Source organism: Zeus faber (assembly GCF_960531495.2).
Source record: "Zeus faber genome assembly, chromosome: 8".
Taxonomy (NCBI): domain Eukaryota; kingdom Metazoa; phylum Chordata; class Actinopteri; order Zeiformes; family Zeidae; genus Zeus; species Zeus faber.
Window position 1 is genome coordinate 7,280,069 of NC_137195.1, and position 17,569 is coordinate 7,297,637.

At 44.1% G+C, this 17,569-nt stretch overlaps 1 protein-coding gene across 1 annotated transcript; it reads left to right on the forward strand.

Moving 5' to 3' along the window:
* Window positions 1-9,935: 9,935 nt before the first annotated feature.
* Window positions 9,936-17,100, forward strand: tmem106ba (transmembrane protein 106Ba). The gene is made up of 8 exons (XM_080005199.1): window positions 9,936-9,990; window positions 11,217-11,423; window positions 12,118-12,181; window positions 12,726-12,885; window positions 13,249-13,389; window positions 14,586-14,635; window positions 14,732-14,785; window positions 15,451-17,100. The coding sequence occupies exons 2-8, from the start codon at window positions 11,225-11,227 to the stop codon at window positions 15,569-15,571; spliced, it is 789 nt and encodes a 262-aa protein (XP_079861325.1). The 5' UTR covers window positions 9,936-9,990; window positions 11,217-11,224; the 3' UTR covers window positions 15,572-17,100.
* The last annotated feature ends 469 nt before the right edge of the window (window positions 17,101-17,569 follow it).

Genomic DNA, 17,569 nt, shown 5'->3' on the forward strand with positions numbered 1-17,569 from the left:
GCAATAGGGTGAGAGAAAGCAATGGAGAGATGTGTGAATCTCCTGACCTTTGACCCGGAGGGTCAGTGTGAGCCCCTTTATTCCGGTCGGCGGCCGACCTCCGAGTGTCAGGGTTTGGAACAGATATCAACACAGACGGCCCGCTGCGCATCGATCCGTGGCGCCGGCTCCCCCTCCACTGGTTATTTGGTACATTCAAAGGTGATCAGGAAGATTAGAGGGAGTGCAGGGAATCACAAGCCTCTCCAATACTAAACATCCCATTAGCCTTTCAGAGCGAACACAGGTCACTGAGAGGGTGTGAATTACGACGAGCACCGCAGCACGGTGAAGGACGAACCACAACAAAAGGCATTTTGTTGGCTTGGGATTCATTTCGGCACAGACCATATCCCCCCCCCCCGACCCCCACCCCATACTGTAGCTGCTCTATTGAGACTGCACTTACTATGCATTGCAGAAATGCAATTTGTCCGATTTGCCTCGCCTTAGTCTTCCTGATTTTATGAACTGCAAATTAAACTCATTGAAACATATATTTCGGGGATGATGTGCAACCAGCCGGTTATCATCAAAATAACCCTGAAACGAAGTGGAGCGGCCTTGCACCATCCTGATATCCTGGGGTTATTTTTTCAATAATAACCGGCTGGATGCATGTTATCCTGCTTTTTTATTATTTTAAATGTTTGTTTTTGGTTTTTTTTAATTATTATTATTATTATTATTATTATTATTATTATTATTATTTTTCTTTTCTTGTGAAGCACTTTGAAACTTTGTTTTGAAAGGTGCTACAGTGGAAAATGTCTTATAGTGATCACGTATGTCTGGGTCAAATTGATATACTATAAAATTTATTACAAATACTACAGATTTACTACAAATTATTATTATTTTAACCAAATTATTTTTATTTTTCTTCATTTCTCATGCAGATTACCGTCTAATGGTATCAATGGCTGACAAGGGACGCACAAGGCTTTTTTTGTTTTGTTCAATTAGGAAACGAGGAAAAAGATACATCTAAAATAAAAACACACTGTTTTTATTTAATTTAATTTTTTTGAGAAGTAGGAAACCGGGATGGGCGGCGGGGCGGAGATCGCTCGCTCTTTATTACGCATTTACGCCACTGCTCTATACCTGCCTGTTTTACGAATGATCAGTCTTAAATACATTTTAAACTTAAAATAATTGTGGGACAGGATTTTAAGTTTGATGAAAATGTAAAATTATAAGGAAATCCTTGGGGGGGGCGGCGCTATGTCAAATCCTGACGAGGCTATATCACCGGCAAGCCCAGGTGTAGCACCATCACTGCAGATAGGGAGTACATCACAGGAGTGAAGTAAAAAATATGCAAAGAAATATTACAACCGCTGGACCCAAGTTGAGGTCTCGTTAGAACCGGGACGTCACAGACATCCCGTGGTCAAGTTTTGTCCATATAGATCCATATTAGGAGCAGGAATGTTTTCCAAAACGGAGGAAATTTGACCGGAAGCCATCAAACTTTCGTGCATCGCCCACGTGCCAATGTTCGAAATCTTCAGGTCAGGTGGTAGAGCGAGATGAGTTTGTGCAGTCATCATCCAATTCCTTAAATATGGGCAAGTTGTGTCCATTCGCATCGTCTATGTGGTGTATACTCCATCGCTCTGTAGTGTCTACTAACTGTGTGTGTGTGTGTGTGTGTGTGTGTGTGTGTGTGTGTGTGTGTGTGTGTGTGTGTGTGTGTGTGTGTGTGTGTGTGTGTGTGTGTGTGTGTGTGTGTGTGTGCATGTGTGTGTTGACATAGGCGAGGATTCTCGATTGACATTTTATCTCTTTTTGTAAATGAAGGCTTCTGTTCGTATCTAAGAGGCGGCGTTGTGTCCCTTCTTACTTTGCGGGATCCGAGGAAGTCGTAGGATACAAACTGTAGGAGTCCATGGTGCGTTTCATGGACTTGAAACGTATCGGAAAACCAGGACCTGAAAAAGTATAAATAGTCACAGAAAGACGTCACCACGTCATTATGTCCCTAACCCTAACCCTAACCCTAACCCTAACCCTAACCCTAACCCTAACCCTAACCCCAAACTGAGAGTGCAGCTCTATTTCCACAGACAACATGGTGAGTTAAAACATTGAGAAGTTCTGGTAAAAAGGCAAACACGGACGGTTGTTTTAAAGACAAGATTCAAGATTCAAGAGGTTTATTTGTCACATACAGTACATATACATACTTTCATACACGTATGCAGTGAAATGTCTTTGCAACAGATCTTCAATGGAAAGACAACAATGCAATTGGTGAATAGAATAATATAAATAAAATAAAATAAAAAACTAGACTCAAAAAGATAATACAGAGTGGGGGTACATAATAGAAGGGAGTAGAGTCATGTATATGGGATAGGCTATTTGTATATACAGATATGTGCAGTAAAGTGCATGTGAATAAAGTGTGCATTGAGATATACAGTACAGTATACAACAGCAGGGCACAGCAATACAGTAACACCCAACAGAATAGTGATACAGCGCAGTATGCAGTAACCCAGAACAGTCATACAGTATGCAGTACAGTATGCTACATAGAGTACAGTGAGGCAGGGGGGCCTGTTTGAGTGTCTCAGTGCTTTATGTTAGGACCCCTGGTGAGTTCAGCGTTGACAGTTCTTATGGCTTGCGGGAAGAAGCGACATCTCAGTATCTCTGTTCTCGCTGTGTGGCTGCGGAGGCGCTTTCCGACCGCAGCAGCTGGAACAGTCCGTTGTTGGGGTGGTGAGGATGTGTGCTACTACACCTCCTGGTGTATAAGTGCCCTCTGCGGGGCCCGCCTCTCCACCGCTCCAGAGTAGAAGGACTTGAGGATCCTCACCGAGACCCTCAAGACAGGAGGGTGGCGCTGTGTCGACCGCACAATGGTTGCAACCAGGAGACAACAGACCCGGGGGAGCCCATGCGGCGTTCAGCGTTAACGCAGAAAATCGTGCTGCGTTTCAGAGAACCCGGAAAACTGTAATACATTCCTAACAGCACTAAACTGGACCCTGTGTATTGCTGCCTGCAGCTATATGTATAAATATTATTATGTGGCTACTGACAAAATAAAGAAATACATTGGCACAGAATATATATTTGAAATTATTTTAAAACCATTATGACGAGTTTAAGCATCCACTAAGGAAAATAGTCCACAGCAACATAGCCAACACTGCAAACTATTTGCACTACAAAACAAATCAACTACATATCACTGATCCAATTATTGTTGATTATATTAAATTGGACATTTACATGAATCATGAGATGAGTCAGGCTGAATGGGACATTGGGGAAATTTATATCGGGGGCGTGTTGATGACGACGCCCACTTCCCTGGTAGACTGGACACCCGCAGTGACAACCGAATTTACGGTGTAACCATGACAACACATACGTATATAACGTTTTTTAACTGTCAAGGAAATGGTTCAAGCTTTCTGAATATTGGTAAAAAATTGGTCAGTAGAACTTTATTCAATGCGCCGTTTTAAAAGCGCGTGGGTCGAAGAAAAAAATAATGCACACATCACAGCCCACACCAAAAGCAGGTCTTTCAGGGAGCAAGAGGTGGTAAGTTCTCATCTCATTTTCAGCCCTCCTCGTTCCAATATGGCGACCAGGGGCCCAGAGAGGTGGGTTTGATGCTACCTCTGCATGGTGTTTCCGTCCACTCCCCGTGTCTGTGTGCGTTCCCACCAGGTGCTTCATCTTCTCCCACCTCCACTGACATGCAGCTCGGGCTATTTCTGGAGACCCTTAATTACCTGTGGATGTGAATGTGTGTGAGCCTATAATGTAATGGAATCCTGCATTGGTGTCCATTACTTTTATATGCTTGAGAGCTGCTGCTTGTTGTGCTGTCCGCTCTTCCTTTTCACTGTACATTATGCTCCGGGCCGTTATTTGGGTTTTGAAATAGAGCCAGAGTCAAGAGATGAAGACAAACGAGCAAAGCACGCCGCATGGCTGTCGGGGTTGGACCGAGTTGCGCCGACCTCCCCCAAATGACAAAAGCCTGCTGGGAATGTAAACAGCCACTACTTAACTTGCCTCTGTAGATAAAAGATTGAGTGATGGGTATATCATGGTTTCTAATGCCTGCTGAAATCCTCTTCATGCTCAAATCCCTCGCCGAGCAGTTTTTGGTAATCTCCGTAATCTCTTGACATCATCATATAGTCATTCCAGTACGTTTCACGCCGGGTCAAATTTCACTGCAATTCTTGGATCATTTTCGCCACTTAGATCTGTCTGTGTGAGAGAAAAAAAGTAAAAAAACACCTTTATTGTTTGAATAATTGTATATATATATATATATATACATATGTAAGCCAAAGGACTCCTGCAGCCTTATGCCATGGACACACTACAAGACTTCCAAAGTCGTCAGATGGCTGTACTGTTCACACTACACAACTTTCTGTCTTGTGATGGGGAATCTTGAAGTCGTTGTGGTTTCACACTATGCGACTGATTGGCGACAGGGGGTCACACATTACAAGATCTTTCACCGGGGGGGAATCCCTGACGGTCGGAGTCTGTCGGGTGTCCAATCTGAGTTTTGTCACAAAAACAAAAACGACAATTGATTTTTGGATTAATTTTTTTTTTTTTATTATATTCTTGATCAATGTAAAAAAAAAAAAAACAATAGAAGCTGAATTTAAGTAAGAAATATATTCAAAGCCTAGAGAAGAAAAGTAAAATAGATGTGTTGCATGTTTCAGGCTTCTCGGCTCCTCCCCCCTCTCACTCCGTGTCTGCTCTGATTGGCTATAGCTCGTTGCGTCACTCCCGACTCGATCCCATCACGACCAGGATCTCTCGCCGGTGTTGGCAAGCGGTCGGATCGCACCGTGAGCAGTTCACACTACACACCCGTCGCTGACGGGAGCGCGCTATGATTTTGCTCGACAATCTCCAAAAAACTGTCGGCGATCGGAAAATCGTCTGAACTGGGCATTACAGCGCCAGCCACTCAGAATGGTCGCCCCCGGCTGCCAGCCGGCTGCCAGCCAGATATATCCATTCATTCCACTCAGATAAGCACTAACCTGTCACGGACCGGCCGGCCGGTCGAGGTGACTGCATTTGTATCTAACATCGGTAAACAGTGTTTGAATTGTACGCCAAAGGTCCATTTTTGGAAAAGGTAGAAAAGTTCCACTTTTGATGAAAGAAAAAAAAAAACCCTTCCACAAGGCTACGCTACAGTAACTGGCATTAATGCTGCTTGAACGGCGACTGTGAGCGACCGGCGTATCGATCCAAATTGTATGAACTTCAATTATCTAATTATTTTTTTTACTTTAATTATTAACTATAGTGCACACCGTTCACAATTTGAGACTTTCTAAGACATTTTAATGGCACAGTTTGACAAAATGTCAATGATTCAGTCCTGTGCTCCCGCCAATGGAGGATGAAACTGCCGGTTAAAGTGGTACACCGGTGGAAAGACGCTCTTTGTGAGCGTCAGTCGCACAGTCGCAGAGCTGGGAAGCCCCGCCCACCCCTACTGGCTCGCTGTTCTCTGTTTATTGAACGTTCATTAATATTACACATGTCTTGTTTTGACACAAGATTGCACCAAATTCAACGCTGCACGTCCTTGGGTCCCTGGCAAAACACCCGCCGAGTGTGAAGTAGAACGGATCGAGATTATCGCCAGTCGATCACACAGACAGACAGACAGACAGACAGACAGACAGACAGACAGACATTCCTTCCTTTATAGTTATTATTGGATTAGATGCTGCATCTGACTACAAAAAAAACCAGATTATTAATGCTGCATCCGATTTATGACTGACCTTTGACCTGTGTTGGGACTGTATCACTGTGCTTAAATGCAGTCCAACGGGTCGCAATTATAACACAAAAAAACGAGGTTAAATCTGTGGACACGTGTCAGACATGTTAAGAAACTGAACAGATATTCCTCTCGGTTCAGTGTCTTTTTTTCAAATATCCATCCACAATGTTTCCACTTTGTCTTTGTGATGCAAGAATAATCCCAAAGTTAATGGGTACAATTGTCTTTTTGGATCAAAGTCAATCAAAGGAGGTCTCCGAAAACAAAAACATTACAAAATAATATGGATAAATCTCACCAGAGTTGAAAATTCGGCATGTTCAGCTGAAACACCAAAAGTTCATCCATTTGAAAAACAAACAAACTGAAATATAGTTTGGTTCCCCTCCACGTTCCAAATGTAAATTTGTTCTCATGCGCTTGGGGAGTTGAATTGGCTGCAGTTTGACTGTTTGATTTGGTTTAACTGCTGTTGCTGAGTATCTGTTAAGACAGCGCCTTAACCAAAACAACAAAACACAAAACATTTCTAGAAGCGGACATTCTTTTTCTTTTCTGTTTATACCTTTTCTACAGAGCCCTGGAGGTGACATGATGTGACAGATGATGTGACAAATGTTTTTGTCACGTCATCACGGATCATCACATTTGTGCGCAAAAAATATTAATTTGTTCCCCTTAAAATATATTGCTATTATTATTATTATTATTATTATTATTATTATTATTATTATTATTATTATTATTATTATTATTATTATTATTATTATTATTATTATATGTTCCCACAAATTACACATTTCCCCTTAGTTTTAGTTTTAGTTGTATATTATATTATATTATATTATATTATATTATATTATATTATATTATATCAGACAGCTACACACACGAATATGGATGCAATAATTACACACATTTATTCATTTTTATCACTCTTGATGTGTACATGTTTATTGTTTTAAATGTTAAATAAAATCCTTTCACTATTTTTTTCTATCACCCTGACACATCATTGAACGTGCATTTGTTACATATTCCCAGTGTTGAAATTTGCAGTCTGTGAATGGTACTTCAGTTGACTGAGGGGTGTTCATTCACTCAGCAAACACTCTCTTTCTGCTTTGCCAGTGCACATCGTACCTTCCCATCTGAACTGGTATGAAATTTAAGGATCTGTTACAATCAATGAGGAATCCCTGTTCTAAAAAGGTATTCGTACCTTCATACGCCGTACAACCTGATTTATTCCTGGTTTTGAACTCATTACCAGCTACAGTAGGGGCTGAATTAGTGTACCTGACAAACGTGAGTGAAATATCTCTTCTTTATCTTGTGTCATCTACAGGCCTTTATAAATTCTCTTCGATTTTTTTTCTTGTTGCTATTTTCCGACAAATCTAGGGTGCTCTATTTTTAAATGGAGGACCAGACTGGATTTGCATTTGTGTCCAATGGGCTTTAATCGGAAATGATGCATAGTCCTTACTTTACATGCTTTATGAGCACGGCGGGGACAAACAGCAGCCAGAGACTGATTTGGCTTGGCAGGTGGCCAACTGTCATTTAGAAGCCTTTTTCGATCCTCAAAATCCTGTTTCCTGGTCAAATATCAAAAGCAGGCAGTCGGGTTTGGCGCTCTGACCATTGGAACAAAAACAGCATTAAACAAAGTTTCCGTCCTTGTTGCGACTGCATTAATCCAATCCTCAGGCCCTACGTCCGGGTCTGAAGGACCTTCTCTGCAGGTAATCCTAATCTCTCCTCCAGACAGACGTTCCTATGCACAAAGTTGGAGCAAAGGTCAGTGAACTGGAGTAATGACTTAATTTCCATGGCCCTTCCCCAAAACAGGCCGTGCGCGGCCCCAAACCAAGAGTGGAAACAACAAACGGAGGTTATTTACTCAAAGCCTTTAAGTGCTTGGTACTGACACGACCATTCTTTGCATGGTGACCATTGTCTCGGTGACTACACCCTTCGCGTTCGTTGTCTGGAAGAGCATATTTGCTTGCATATTTTGCATATTTGGATCGATCAAAAAAAAAAAAAACAAGCAACACTCTGGTCAGTGGAGGCTGAAGTTGATGAAGGGCCGCCTTAAATTTGACCTCGTATTAAGACGAGACTGAGACTAGATGCATCCGACTACCAACTCAAGATGTACGTAATAGGAGCCGATTCGGAGGGGCGGCCACGAGGAAGACTTCAGCAGGCGGTGTCCAGACTCACAAGGAGCCGATCGAGTTTGGGGTCATTGAAAGTAGCAGCGACGCAATTGATTCATTGCCACCGAATTAAATTATTTTAAACTTTAGACGAGGTTCTGACTCGCGCTCGTCGTTTGACGGGAAGTCTCTCTCTCTCTCTCTCTCTCTTGCTCGCCCTGATCAAACCAAAAGAGTGCGAAAATTAACCTCCTTTTTTTTTTTTTTACTGAGTGACTCGCCGAGGGCCAAACCTCAAAAGCGAATCAAACCCCTCGTCGGTAATTGACGGTCGCCGCCGCCGCCGCCGCCGCCGCTGCCACCACATATTGATGGAGCCGTGCGTGAGCTCAGCCCAGATTTACTTTAATTACCTTAATTCGGAGGACACGGCGGTTAAATGCGGCGGAGGGAGCGAGTCGAAACGTGCACAAAAGCGCGGTGACGTTGGAGCAAATGTGAGTGGCCCGCCGTACGCGGCTGCGGCGCTCCGCTTCATTAGCAGAACACTGTGGCTAATTGAGACTCAACCTTTTTCGCTATTTATCTTCAATTTCAGTGCTGACGTTATGGTCTTCCAAGCGGCTCACGGATTAGCCTGACCCAAAATCTCTCCACGGCGCTGTGAGTCGTAATTTTCCAGTCGTTCAAAGAGAGTTAAATGCGGGCGTGGTTATCACCTTCTTTGAGCGTGGAGAAACGTAATGTGCTTGATGGCGGCTGGCTAATAATTCCAGCAGCCTAATTTTACATTCATGTGGAGGAAAGGTGCCAAGTTGGAGCATGCATTTCTAGCCGCGCTTCGCCAGGGATAAGCAGTGGAAGGGGGAACGCTTCCACAGAAAATCCCACAACTCGCCTGCACAGCACGGCTCCTCGGTGCCGATGATCCCGTTTATTTGGGTAAGTTTGGTGAAGTATAAACAATTCTGTCAACGTGGCCGACAAGCCCAATTTGAGCGAGGTTTGGGGCGAGCACATTAGACGTTATAATAGCAGCCACTGTCTGAGATATTATCCTTTGTCTCATGAAATGGTGCATTATGGTGGTGGGTGGTTCATGGCGAGCATAACAATAATAAAAACTGATCCGTTATCACAAACACTGGATGTTTACCCACTCACGGTGAGGTTATACTGGGTGGAGCTGACGGAGCTACAGGGGATCGGATCATGGCTGCAGACTGCCACCATCTGGCCCACGACTGCAATTACAGCTTTTATATGACCGTTTGGAGCTCTGTATTAAAATGATCTAATCTTTAACTGTATTTTTTTCTTCTTCATTACTGTGTCGCACGAAATAAAAAAAAAACCAAAAACAACAATTTAAAAAAAACAAGTATTCTTGCATGTATGCCAGAAAATATTGTGGCACAAAGAAGAGTTCGGGCAAAGTAATACAGTTGGACCTTTCTTTTCTGTTCCTTTTTTAATCAAAATTGCAGTCGAAAATCGAGTTTTGCTCGAGGACTGATCGAATGAACGGCGACAACCACATCACGGTACAAAAGTGAGTGAATTGAGCGGTTGAAATGAGTAACAATAATGAATAATAATTACGCAGTGTTGTGCAATTAATGATAAAAAAAAATAAATAAATGAATGTGAACGGATGAAGAAATGAATGGCTATACATAAGTGAAACTAGAGATGTGGGGGGTGAATTAAATCCAGTACTAGTAAATGTACAGTAAATTGAGTGTGTATATATATATGTGTGTAGTTTGTTTATTTATTAGAATACACGCTATTTAAACAGTAGTTGGTGCGTCAATAGATACCGACATGGGAAGGGCCGACCAATCAGAGCGAGGGGGGGCGTGTCCAGCGGCTCCGGCGCCACATAAATAAACAAGCTCCCAGCGACGCGGCGCCGTCACGGTCCTGCACGCAAGCCACGACCGCCGCCACCACAGCCGCAGCACGAAGGTGAGCGCACCGCCACACGCCTCTCGGGAAAACCCCGCCGTCGTGCGGGGACGTCGGTCAGGGGAGGGGAGTCGACCGTTTGGCCGCGTACGGCGCGGTGTCTTTTGTGAGGCGGCGCTTTAGCGCGTCCACCGTCCGCGGCGAGCGCCTCTCCGCGACGGGGCCTCGACGTGAATGTCGCGAACGGATAAACACGCCACTCGTACTGCTTTTTCTGTTTGTTTTCTTGTTGTTGTTGTTGTTGTTGTTTTTTTGTTTAGTTTTTTTTTTTTGCTTTCTGTCTGATGGAGACCGTGTTGTGTGCTGCTTTCCCCACTGGAAGTACATGATGTACTTTAAAGGGAGGTGACATGGCGTCGGCCTCCTCCCGGAATGAAGGCACCGTCCGCCGGTCCTTCCCAATGCCTTCCATTCTGTCGGACGAAATATTGTCTCCTTCAAACAACAAAACGACATCAAATCTGCCTACATTTGAATGAACGAGCTCTTCGTTTCAGCGTAAAGATTGCATTCGTCGGTGTATTGTTTTTGTGTTGTTGTTTTGGTCCAAATGAGTCAGGTTCCAACCGTGCGCATCACATGTTATGAAACCACGAACCTCCCGCTGAGCCGGACGCTACACGGTAGTGAGAGGACCGACACGGTCCTTGTGGTTCCATCTGCAGGTCTGTGTAAAAAGTAAATGTGTTCCAGATCCCGATCACCTGCCTTGCTTTCTGACCTCAAGGAAACCATTTGCAATAAGAATTCATGGAACCGCCTAGGACCTCTTTCTACCTGGTACTTACCCATCTCTCCCAAATATGTAGTTACTTGCCTTCAACTCTGGTTAAATAAGAGATTTGTTTAGAATTTGTCTGAAAAAGCAACTTTGGAAAAGCATCGAATCCAACTCTGATACCTGCAGACACCCCGGAAACCACCAATGGGTGCCGTAATTTAGTCTTGATTTACATATTGTTTCGAAAATTGCATATTATTAAAATATTGGTCGAATGGCCGTCTATTTGCATTTTTCGTTACGCCAGCAGTTTCTCACAATCGGGCTGAACCCTCCAGGCAGAGTGAGAGCGGTGATTGAGGCCCGTCGGAGCGTAGCCTTCTGGGAGAAGTTTTCTGGCAGCCGTCCAGGGGCCCGATTCCTCATTCTGATGACGTGGGCGCGCTTTGGTCGGCGCGTCGGACCCGCGCCGGATTCTGATGATGTCGTTGCCGTGTCGTTGCAGCCCTCACCATGGGAAAGTCGCACTCCCACTTGGCCAAGCTCAAAGACGAGGGGCGGGACGCGCTGACGGGCGCTCCGGAGTACACGGACATTCGGGCCGAGGAGGACGGGAAGGGCGGCGACGTTTCCCAGTTTCCATACGTGGAGTTCACCGGGAGGGACAGCGTGACCTGCCCCACGTGCCAGGGCACAGGCAGGATCCCACGGGGTATAAATAAATAAAAAAATACATTAAAAAGTCTTGTGATTACGCCATAATACCACGGTAGCACTCGGATAAAACAGCTTTATCACTTTATGGTGTTTTAGTGATTCAGTGTCATGAAATGATGGCATCGACCTATCGGAATCAACACAGAAAAGTAGCATGAAAAGATTAACAATCAAAAAATAAACAAACAGTAAATCTTACAAAATTGTATGGAATAGGTATAAATGTTATTATCGTGGCGGATATACTGCACAGATGAATGAAAATGTATGCAAAATATGAGCATGGATATCAATGGGGAGTTATGGAAGTAGAATCTATCTACTCAATAATATATAGTAATATTGTGACACCATATACAGTCTCCAGTCTAATGGTGAGGAGGTATGACTCTTTTCTTTAAGAATATGAGATCTGAAATAGATATTTTTACACTGGAGCTGTGGTCTAATGTGATAATTTACGTGATTTCAGTTCATAGTTAAGTGTTAATGTGATGAACATGGGATTCGTAATCGGTCATCCCATACTGTGGAACATTGATTGATCATACCAAATTCCCTCCAACTCCCTGCGCGTAGGGATTTTAAAACGACACCTCGTGAGGGTGACTTCCATTTGGTGACACACATTCCTCATCACGGTGAAAGAATGCCGTTGATAAGACTCATTCTGGGATGTTTGGCTGCAGGTCAGGAGAACCAGCTGGTGGCTCTGATCCCGTACAGCGACCAGAGGCTGCGGCCGAGCAGAACGTAAGTCCCGTCTCTCTCACTCTCGTTTTTTTATTATGTCCTGAGCTCGCCGTGAGTTCATAAAACCGAACTGCCTTCGCTGTAGAGCTGAGAGAAAGGCATTAGTGTGGACATTACATAATGTTTTTCAAAGGTGACCTACAATAAGCACAATTTTCATTAAGGAGTCGGTCCGTCGAGTATCTAGGGCCTGAAATAAGGGTTGCCCAGTTGCCCTGGGCAACCAGATTTAGGCCATTGGCCATTACCTCTGTATGTTTACAAAAAAAAAAAAAAAATTGGCGCGTTCGCCGTCAAAAATGGTGAAACAATTGAATATTAAAATATGGATTATAATTATATCGCATCATAATCACTCAATTACTATATTAAATGAGTCAGATTCGGCAGCCATTTTTTCACTCTCGGCACCCAAAAGCTGATGCATTGTTGCTAACTTGGCAACCACTTCTCAAAGTGTAGTGGTTCGCCCTGGAAACTCAGTCAAAGGTCCAGTGGGTGGTTCATTTTTTGGAAAGTTATTTTTCTGTGGCTTCCTCTCCAGAAAGCTGTACGTGACCATATCAGTGGCTATCTGCCTGCTGCTGTCCAGCTTGGCCGTCTTCTTTCTCTTCCCTCGTTCCATCGACGTCTCCTACGTGGGGGTCAAGACCGCCTTCGTTTCCTACGACCACGATAAACGCATCGTTTATCTCAACATCACGGTATAATATATTTGGCGCCTGTTTATTTGTAGGGAGTTTGTTTGAGCTAAGGGGGGCAGTGGCTCAGGAGGTAGAGCCGGTCGTATAGTAAGTGGAAGGTCGCCGGTTCGGTCCCCGGCTCCTCCTGGTATGGCAGCCCACTGCTCCTAGATACGTCAGTTACTAGGATGGGTAAATGCAGAGAAACTGCAAATTTCCCCATTGTGGGACTGATAAGAGTGTGTATATATAAATAAATAAAAAAAAGATGAGCTCCATACGGTTCCATTGGTGTACCAGATTGTATGCTAGTGTGGGACGCCGCTTAGGCTTCTTATTTTTTCCGATTTTTGTTTCGCAACAATCCCCCTCCGTCCCTTCCAGAACACGCTTAACATCACCAATAACAACTACTACGCCATATCCGTGACCAACATCACAGCCCAGGTGCAGTTCTCCAAGACGGTGATAGGGAAAGCCAAGAACAACAACGTGACCGTCATCATCCCGCTGGATAAACGGCAGGTACGTCCCGGCGCTGTACGGCTTTAGGATAAACCGCCAGTGGAATGCGGCGGGAACAAAGCCCCTGCTCTCTGCGCGCTTTCCAACCGCCGGCGCGTCTGAGCCGACGCGGTGGTTAGTGAGCTCAGAGCCTCGTACAGCGGCTTATTGTACACGCAATGTTTGGGTCAGTTTGACTCGCGTGCGCACACACACACACACGCACGCGCGCGTACACACACACACACACACACACACACACACACACACACACACACATACAGCTGCAACATTGGTACAGTCCAAGACGTCCGCTCCCGCTTTCCCTCTTTTTAACCTCTGTGGTGTGGGAAACCTGCACAGTGATTTTCCAAAACATTCCAAACGTCTTCCCGCGCTGTACCCCTCACACCTGCTCAGCGGGGGAGCACAACGCACATCGCAATATGAGGATAATGTGGAAATACATTTTGCGGACGAACGTGAATTTGAAGAGTGTGGGGGAGGAGGAAGGAGAAGGAGCGCCCCGCGGCCGGCCGTAGGGAGGGCCCCGCAGCAGATTGAATGGTCTTCATCCCCCCCCCCCCCCCCCCCCCCCCCCCCCCGCTGAGCTGCTAAGAGATGTTTTTCATCTACAATCAAAGTTTGGCCCTCGGGTTTCCATCGTTGTTCGTCACCTGCACTTGCTTTGATTACAACAAGATAAGGGTGAAAATCATTTGAGAATATCAGTTAAAAATAATGATAATCCATGAAAACATTGTTTCATTTCAATTTTTCCGAGATAAACATAATTCATGCCATCCAAGTCTTTATTGTCGCGTATTCTAACTTTCACAAAAATCACATAAAAAATGAATGACACTTCCATTGTTAAATGTGATCTAGCAGATGTTTAAATGCAAACATTAATCCTACATGTTAGATAGATTGAGATAAAGACAGTATATGTTAAGTAGTTTATTATGTAAATGTTTATTTCTGTCTTGCTTTTAAAACCCTAATAAATGTCCCGGGTCAGTTTGAACCAAAGGTACCAAAGGGTCCAAAAAGTGAACATAATACAAGGGTTAAGCATTGTGAAGTGCTCAATATCAGGATATCGCTAAAGAACTGAATATATGAGTAGAACATACTTTAAATCCTTATTAGTTTAGCTTTCCTTTAGACTCTGTGTACTCATTAGTTTATCAAATGCTTTTGTACACAAATTCCAGGTGGACTACACAGTCCCCACCACCATCGTCGATGAGATGAGCTACATGTTGTAAGTATTGAACATTCAAAATTGTAAGAATTACTACTTTGCCTTGAGAATAGTATTAATGTCTAATTCATCTTTTTTTTTTTTTTTTCCTTCCAGTGACTACTGCACCATGGAGTCCATTAAAGTGCACAACATTGTGGTCATGACGCAGTAAGTATGTTTTTTTTCATGTTTTTCCTGAAAAGTTTCGGGGTCATGCAGCGCTGCACATCCATTCACTTACTTCTGAGGCTCTTAAGGTCTTGAGGTCGTGTAAACAGTCATTATGATGACTACGTGCTTATATTTGACCTACTGTTTAATTTGGTTTATTTAGGTCAATGTTGTTATGTCTACTGGGGAACCAAGAACCGTGATTACATCTGAGCCAAATAACAAATACGCATTGAATTTTTATTTTCTTAGGTATACTATTAATGAAAGTAGAGTAAGATGTTTTATACACGTTACCAGCATGGATGCATAGCAACATTTGTTCTAAATCAAAACAAAGCGCTATGCGGGCTGCTCTGTTTTCTATCATTTCACATTTCTTAATCTTACCCCATTGTAGTGCTAGACCCTACTTCCAGACCATAATCTAGCTGGGTTAGACACAGAAGAGCTTGAGTCAGCCGTCAAATAGAATTTTGAGTCATGAATGTTGCACACCTTTTAACAGCAGCGGGACGGTTTCCCGTGCTGGAGGAGGTGAAGCAGCGGGGTGAGGGTGTGCAGAGATATGACTGCAGTGAGACGGGTGGTGGGGAGGGGGGGGGAGGGGGGGGCGCGCCTGCGTTCAAGCGCCCTGGTGACCGTACGGGCCCGCTCCTCAGGGTCACCGTGACGACGACGTACTTCGGCCACACCGAGCAGGTTTCCCAGGAGATGTACCAGTACGTGGACTGCGGGGGGAACACCACGTCCCTGCACGGCCACGTCCAGGTCTACCAGTGAGGCGGCCGCGCCTCCGTGACCCAGATTGTCCGAGACGGCTCCGCCTGCGGACGGAGCCATTGAAGAGCCTCCCCTGCGGGGCCGCGGAGGAGAGCGGGGTGAAAGATTGTTGTCGTGTTTAAAAAAAAAAAAAAAAAAAAAGATATTCTCTTAAACATAGAGTTAGCGGGATTTTCTTTTTTTTCTTATATATATATTGTATGTGATGCACTTTAGCTCGCTTAAGGAACTATCACCCTCAAGTGCTCAGAACGTTTCAGATTTTAATGTACCAGGTATGAGGAGGAAAAAACAAAACAAACACCACTAACCATCACAGCGCACTTTTCGAAACATGGTTTATTTTTAATCACAAATGCAAGACGTTCTATTTTTCTCGATTAACCCATTTGACCGTGACTCCAACACTTTAAACCACTTCCTGATAAAACCCGTTCCACTCCTACCTACACCAGTCTTTCGAGCAACCGTTTGATTGTGGTTTTTGTTTGTTTTTGTTTATTTTCGTATTTCCTCTCGAGTGCTTCCCCCTTTAGCACTTAGCGCCTGAGAAAATGTTCTTATCTGAAGTTTGCATATCGGTGGAAAGGCTAATGAGAATACTGTGGATCCTGGAATGGCACGAACAAACACACTCTTATTTGTGGGTAGTTGAGAATTTCCATTCTGTTGTTTAAGGGGGAAAGCTATTTAACAAAGGGACTATGCTTGGTTTTTATCGACGTGTGTGTGTGTGTGTGTGTGTGTGTGTGTGTGTGTGTGTGTGTGTGTGTGTGTGTGTGTGTGTGTGTGTGTGTGTGTGTGTGTGTGTGTGTGTGTGTGTGTGTGTGTGTGTGTGTGTGTGTGTGTGTGTGTGTGTTTCTAAATAAAAAATATTGATCACTCCTGCACATTCATATTTTATCCCTTTTTTTTTTTATTTTATTTTATTTTTTTAAACGACATACACAGTACTGTAGGGGCAGCAGCTCGGGAGGTGGAGCGGGTCGTCTAGTAACCTGAAGGTTGTTTGTTCGATCCCCCGGCTCCTCCTGATATTCTTGAGCAGGACACTTAACGGCGTCTGCTAAATGTTGATGTAGGGGAAAAATGCATTTTGTTTGATTTCCGCTCACTACCAATTTAAATTGTTTTAAATATTTTGCCAGCAGCTTGCAGTTTGTGTGGAAGGATTTGTCCTGGTGACTTGCTTCATGCAGAAATGCCTTCACCGTGCTGTACGCAGACGTGGTACCATTTGTCAAGACCAAACTGGTTTTGTCATTTGAATACGGTGTCCGCGTTGCACCACTGGAGTATGACACTGGTGTTTTCCAAAGTGCCGTTTGTGTCGGGCGTCCATGAGGATCAGCTCTAATCCTGTGAAACCCCGCACTGCATATTTGACATCCGACATCCAAACCCCTTTGTTCAAACATGAAGTGTAGATGTACAGAATGTTTTTTCCCCCCATCACTGCCAAACACCTCCACTGTGGTGTGTGTTTCATGCCTGACCCGTCAGATAATAAAATGTATTTTTTTCCCCGAGTGTTTTTCCTGCGGTCTGTTTTGTCTATTTCCCTTGCACATTGAGCTTTGTATGAATTTTGTCAAACACTGGGGGGCGCTGAGAAATTAAGGAAGAAAACGGAAAAACCTTGAGAATACAGTTGAGTGTTGAAAATAAAGCAAACATGGCCTCGGTAGATTTGTTGCATGTATAATATGTAGTTGTTGTTGCGACAGTTTACGATTGTTCCGGTTGAATCATGTCCCCGTTCCACTGGCCCTCACAAGGAGCGTTCCTCACTGGGACGGCTGCCGTCGATGTGCCTTGCTCAAGGGCATCTTGATGGTAATGGGTGAGTAAGGAGTGTGGATTACAGAATGTTTTCATCATAGGCACCTCTACATTGCTGTGGACTGTTTTCCTGAGCGTAAGCTCTTCAACTGGTGTTAGGGCCACAAGTAAAGATTTTGTCTTGAATCTTGAAGCCAATAACACATCAAAGACGCC

Coding starts and splice junctions, on each gene's coding strand:
- tmem106ba (XM_080005199.1), top strand. CDS start 11,225: ATGGGAAAGTCGCACTCCCACTTGGCCAAGCTCAAAGACGAGGGGCGG. Junction 12,182..12,725: donor AGGCTGCGGCCGAGCAGAAC/GTAAGTCCCGTC, acceptor CTTCCTCTCCAG/AAAGCTGTACGTGACCATAT. Junction 14,636..14,731: donor GATGAGATGAGCTACATGTT/GTAAGTATTGAA, acceptor TTTTCCTTCCAG/TGACTACTGCACCATGGAGT.